A 6,000-nucleotide genomic window follows, 5' to 3' on the forward strand; every position below is an offset into this window, starting at 1 on the left:
CAAAAAACTACACACAGAGAGTTCTTTGTCTTTAGTAATTGCATGTTAATTTCACACATGTAAATCATAGTTAAAACTGAAGGGCTAAATACCACAATCAAAGGATGTTTGCTTTTGCTAAACATTTTTTCCCCCTTTTTACTTACTGTTTAACACACAAACACACACACACACACACACAATATATGATGTAAAAAACGAATAGAAACATGTTGACAGTAATGGACTTTTCAATTAAAGCCTAGTGGTCGAGCATGCTCTCCAGGCCTCTGCTGTCACTCCTGGTCGTTTTTATCTGGGTCTGCACCTCCTTTGACTCCATCTAGTCTCTAGTCTCTGTGGTTCTGCCTGACAAGGCTCCCTCATGGCTCCTCCTTCGACTCTGCTGTGGGCCGCATTTAGTTCCTTCAGCTGGGGTTCCACTTTGGCTTCTCCTACCTTCATCTAAGCCCTGGCTTCTGCTACCTCTGTCTCTGCCTTCGTCTCCACCCTGTCTCTGCCTGACCCATATTCCTGCCCTGATTCCCCCCCTAAGCCCCTTCCTGCCCTCCTTTATTGGGCTTTTGTTTATAGATGTTAAGTCCTGTGTTTTCTTTGTTTCATTGTCAATTCTTGTTGCGTTTAACCCAATGGTTCTGTTTAGTTCCTGTTTCCAATTTTAAGTTTGTGTAAATATCTGAATTGCTGCGCTTAGATCCAATCTCTCATCCTTATTTGCAAATGTTTTGTGACAGTCAGTAGTAAGTAACTGGAAGTCTATTCCTCTCAAAAAGCAACCCTACCTCAAAAGCACTCTACAGCTCAAATAAACTACTTAATCACTTGTTTTTTTACTGAATGCCTCAATAAAAAATAAAAATAAAAAACACAAGCTTTTCATTTCTGCTCTCAATCTGAATAATTTACCCCATGTACTGTACTTCCATTGTAAGCCCTTTTCTGTTTGCGTGTTAGTTCAAACTGAGAATTATATATATTTTTAATCAGATTTATTTTGTCCCCCATAGGAACTACAGAGAAAATGAAAGACACAACCAATTCTGATCTTTCTCCAGTGTCCTCTGAAGTTGACTCCAGCCAGCAGTCTCCTGTCTTACAAGAAAATGTCAAAAATAGCAGCATACGCAAACTTTGGGGAAAGTGAGTTGATTGTGATGAGTTAATGTGATTTTAACATTAAATTGTAAACATGATACAATTATCTGTATCTACCAAGTGTAAACCAAGCATATGACAGGGTGTGTTTGTTTTGAGGATGAAGAGGACAGGTGTGCTTTCAGATGACATTGAGCCCACTCAGTTCAAGAGAGGAGGGTTTAGGGCCACAGCTGGGCCTCGGCTCACACGGACCCCCGATTCTGGACGCTCGTCCCGGTAAAGTGCCCTTCATAAACTGACAGAGCCAGAGCTTCAATGGACATTGGAAGGACAATGTCTTATTTCTATAACAGACACATACCTGTTTTTGCTCTGATGTTTTTATCTTGTCATTGTCAGTGCACACACACCTTTCTCTAAGTGGAAGACGGAGCAGGTGTGCGGTTGGCTGGAGGACAGTGGTTTGGGACAGTATGTCAGTTTGGCGCGTCAGTGGGTAGACAGCGGACAAACCCTCCTCTCTGCCACTCCACAAGAGCTTGAGAAGGTTTATTTTTATTAGTATCATTTTATGTTTTGGTTATGTAGCTGTCTGAAGTTGGCCTGTCATTGTGGATTATAAGAGTAACAAGGTGATCTTCTGCAGGTGATTTTAATGTTTGGAAAATGTTTGCAATTAAGCATAAGAACAAATCTTGAACTGTCCTATTATAATATCAGCTAAGCTGTCATAGTGAAAAGTATGGAAGCCTATTTTCACCGCTGAATAATACCACTGTTCTTTTTCTTATAATTGTGAGATATAAACTTTTTTTCAGAATTCACAAATGCGCAATTCTGACTTTTTTTCTTAGAATTGTGAGCTATAGAGTCAGAAATGTGAGATAAAAAAGTCATAATTACCTTTTTAATTTTTATTCAGTGGCAGAAAGAGGCAACATGAAGTAAACAACATGATGCAACAATGTAAAATGATCAACCATAGTTTATTATTATTATTATTATTTAAACATCAAAAACTATACTGGTGTTGGTAAAAGTTTCACTCAAACAACAGTTCCAGTGAGTCTAATGCTCTGTTTTCAACAGGAGATTTGTGTTAAACATCCCCTGCACAGAAAAAAGCTGCAACTGGCTCTCCGAGCTTTTAGTAACAAGACCATGGACAAATCTTCAGAACTGGATCACATCTGGGTTACACGTATGTACTAATATCAATAAACTAGTTAGATGTTCACTTTCTAAATAAAATACAACTGCTTGCCATGCAGAAAAAAAAAAAAAAAAAAAAAAAAAAACATTTCATGACATTGCCGTATTGACAGTATTGAAATAAGTGCATGTACCAATGTGTTTCTACTACCCCATTTTCCATCTGTAGGTTGGCTTGATGATATTGGTTTACCACAGTACAAAGATCAGTTCTATGAAAGCAAGGTTGATGGCCGCATGCTACAGTACCTTACAGTGGTAAGAAAAAACAAACAAACAAACAAACAGACGAACAATCTCTATCCCTGTGTTAAAAAGGCCATGAAACAATGATTTATCGCACACATTTTTTACACTTTAGAAACTGATGTTCTTTTCTCACAGAATGATCTCTTATTCCTGAAAGTGACCAGTCAGCTCCATCATCTGAGCATTAAATGTGCCATACATGTCCTCCACGTTAACAAGTTTAACCCAAACTGCTTGAGACGCAGGCCAGGGGATGAGGTAAAACAAACTGCAGATTAGGATTATATGGGATAGTCCTGTTTAAAAAAAAGTGTGGATAAACTTGTAACACTAAAAGACTGCATTTCCATTTTATTCTACAGCATAAGACATCTCCCTCTGAGGTGGTGCAGTGGTCCAACCATCGTGTGATGGAGTGGTTGAGGTCGGTGGATTTAGCTGAATATGCTCCTAACCTGAGAGGCAGCGGTGTTCATGGAGGTCTAATTGTGAGTCCACTTTCACTGGTCTCTAAAGTACTACTGCTAATGATGTTTGAGTATTCCACTATATTAAACATACCGTATATATCATATAGAAAGCACGGCCATCCTTTCCACTAAATAAGAGTGGAATGTGCTCTAAAATAATGCAATCTGTAAATTTAAAATTCAGTCAGAGCAATGACTGTCAAAAGTCAGTATGTGACCTGTTTTATTCAAAGAACAGGGATCTATCAAAGTCTGCTCAGGTTTGTGAAAGGGAATCATGCCATGAACAAATGAGATTTTGATGTTGCTCATCAGGCTAGAAAATGTTACAAAACCATCTCTAAAGAGTTTGGATTCCACAAATCCACAGTCAGACAGACTGTGTACAAATGGAGGAAATTCAAGACCACTGTTAACTTCTTGACAAGTGGTCGACCAACAAAGATCACTCCAAAGCAGAACGTGTAATAGTCTGTGAGGTTGCAAAAATTCCCAGGTTAGCTTCTAAGCAACTAAAGATCTTTCTCACATTGGCTAATGTTAATGTTCATGAGTCCACCATCAGGAGAACACTGAGCAACCAATGGTGTGCATGGCAGAGTTGCAAGAAGAAAGCCACTTTTCCCCAAAAAGAAAAGTGCTTGCTAAAGATCATGTGGACAAGCCAGAGGACTATTGGAGAATGGTTTAAGGGATGGATGAAACTAAAATTGAACTTGGTTTAAATAAGAAGCTATTGCTTTCAGAGAAAAGAACACACTGCATTTGAGATTGAAAATCCTATCCCATCTGTGAAACATGGTGGTGGTAGTATCATGGCTTGGGCCTGTTTTGCTGCATGTTGGCCAGGACAGCCTGCCATCATTGATGGAACAATGAATTCTGAATTAAACCAGCAAACTCTAAAGGAAAATATCAGGACATCTGTTTAAGAACAGATGAGTCTCAAGAGAACGTGGGTCATGCAAGACAACAACCCCAAGCACACAAGTCATTCTACCAAAGAATATTTAAAGAAGAACAAAGTTAAAGTTTTGGAATGGCTGAGTCAAAGTCCAGACCTTAATCCAATTAAAATGTTGTGGAAGAACCTAAGCAAGCAGTTCACAGGAGGAAACCCAGAGTTGAAGTGGTTCTGGGCTAAAACTCCTACATGTTATTGTGCAGGACTGATCAGTATTTACAAGAAACTTCACCTTTAGTTACTGCATCAAAAAGGGGTCACACTAGATACTGAAAGCAAAGATTCACATAATTTTGCAACAGAGATATGTAACACCGGACCATCTCAATAAATAAATGACAAAGCAGAATTATAGAAAATTGTAAAGGGTTCACACTCTTGTATATCACTCTTGAAACACCTAGGCTTGCAGGCATGTCATTGTAGGACAGAAGGCAGAGATTTATGAAGCTTTTATTATCACTTACAACATAATTGTCTATGTAATTGTGATGTTTACCAATCTTTTGAAATTTACCCTTGTTCTGACCATACAAGAAATATCACTCTACCAAATGTTAGCAACCCCAAATACACAATATTACTCATAGGAAGAGAGCATTTCTGATTGGCTAATTGCCTGCTAAAAGGCTGCTCCTCGACTCATTATTACATACACTCATTATTTCCTAGGACACCTGTTTCAGTGTCACACAGTAGAAACATTTTATGCATGGTATTTCATCTATTTTAAGCAGCAGTTTTGATCACATTAAACAAACTGATTTGACTTAAGCTGTAATATTTCAATGCATAACATGACTATTTGGTGTGAAATATCCCTTTAAGTTGTTTGTATTTGCTTATCAGATCCTGGAACCTCGCTTTCAGTCTGAGACTTTGGCATTGCTGCTCAACATCCCTCCACAGAAGACTCTCCTAAGGCGCCACCTCACCACTAACTTTAACACACTGGTGGGGCCTCAGGCCCAGCAGGAGAAATGGGAGTTTGCCAATGCCAGTGGGCATACACCCCTCACCACCACTGCCAAAGTCAAGGTATGATATTCCAGACAAAAGAATCCATTTTATGCTACATATATGTTGCACATATCATTTTTGTCATGTTATATTTTTCTTCATTTCTCTGTCTTAGCCAAAGAAGCTTGGTTTTACTCATTTCCGACAACTAAGAAAGCTCAGAATGGATGAATCAGCAGATTATATCTGCCCCATGGATACAGGAACCCCACCAGCCCTGAGTGGGACACCAAAGCGGCCTTATGGAAGCTTCAGGGGCATCAGCCCCATCCTGGCCAAAGACTCAGACAGACTGGAGCAGGTTGGGTCTAAGAACTGATTCATTGCTTCTTCGATTCAGCAATTTGTAGCCAAACTATACTGTGCTTACTGCCAGTAACACCATAAACTGCCAGCATCGCAGTGACTCCAGCCTGCTGCTTGAAGAACCATCAATCAGGAGAAGACTAGAACTGATTCTTCAGTGTGGTCTCTAAAAACATTGGAAATGTACTATTTTTATTATTATTATTTGTATTATTATTATTGCTGTTGTCGTCTGTCTTTATGTAGTTCCAATGCTGAAATATCACCTTTTGAAATTTTCTCAAGTTTTGAAATGACCAATAAACTGTTTCTTTATTTTTCTCTCTTATTCATGATATGAACAGACCCTTTGAAAACACTGTGGTAAAACATGTTTGCCATATTGAAATGATGGATTATAAGATAAACTAATAACACTTTACAATACTGTTCCGTCTAACTACACAGGAACAAATGAGTAATGCAATAATAATGTTCTAGTAACTAAATTAATAAGACATGTTTGCAACCACGGTTCTCTGAATAGGGAACAAGATGCTCAAGTCAAGTCAAGTTGAGTCAAATGCTGCATCAGTAGGTGATGCTATGGGAACACACCCCACATGTGGAGATTGTCTAAAGCTTCTATACAAACTAGAGATGGCTCAGTACCACTTTTTCATGTCTTACATCACAATGTTT

At 38.8% G+C, this 6,000-nt stretch overlaps 1 protein-coding gene across 2 annotated transcripts in view; it reads left to right on the top strand.

The window, feature by feature from the left end:
* The window catches only part of ppfibp2a (PPFIA binding protein 2a), a 34,099-nt gene extending 28,465 nt beyond the window's left edge, over positions 1–5,634 (top strand). For both annotated transcript variants that reach the window (XM_073850303.1, XM_073850304.1), the window contains 9 exons: positions 1,008–1,140; positions 1,255–1,374; positions 1,498–1,645; positions 2,188–2,299; positions 2,480–2,568; positions 2,695–2,817; positions 2,922–3,047; positions 4,843–5,031; positions 5,129–5,634. In XM_073850303.1, coding sequence (XP_073706404.1) covers positions 1,008–1,140; positions 1,255–1,374; positions 1,498–1,645; positions 2,188–2,299; positions 2,480–2,568; positions 2,695–2,817; positions 2,922–3,047; positions 4,843–5,031; positions 5,129–5,332 — 1,244 coding nt within the window. In that variant the 3' untranslated portion in view covers positions 5,333–5,634. The remainder of the gene's footprint in view (positions 1–1,007; positions 1,141–1,254; positions 1,375–1,497; positions 1,646–2,187; positions 2,300–2,479; positions 2,569–2,694; positions 2,818–2,921; positions 3,048–4,842; positions 5,032–5,128) is intronic.
* The last annotated feature ends 366 nt before the right edge of the window (positions 5,635–6,000 follow it).

The sequence above is a fragment of the Garra rufa genome, chromosome 11, assembly GCF_049309525.1.
Source record: "Garra rufa chromosome 11, GarRuf1.0, whole genome shotgun sequence".
Taxonomy (NCBI): Eukaryota; Metazoa; Chordata; class Actinopteri; order Cypriniformes; family Cyprinidae; genus Garra; species Garra rufa.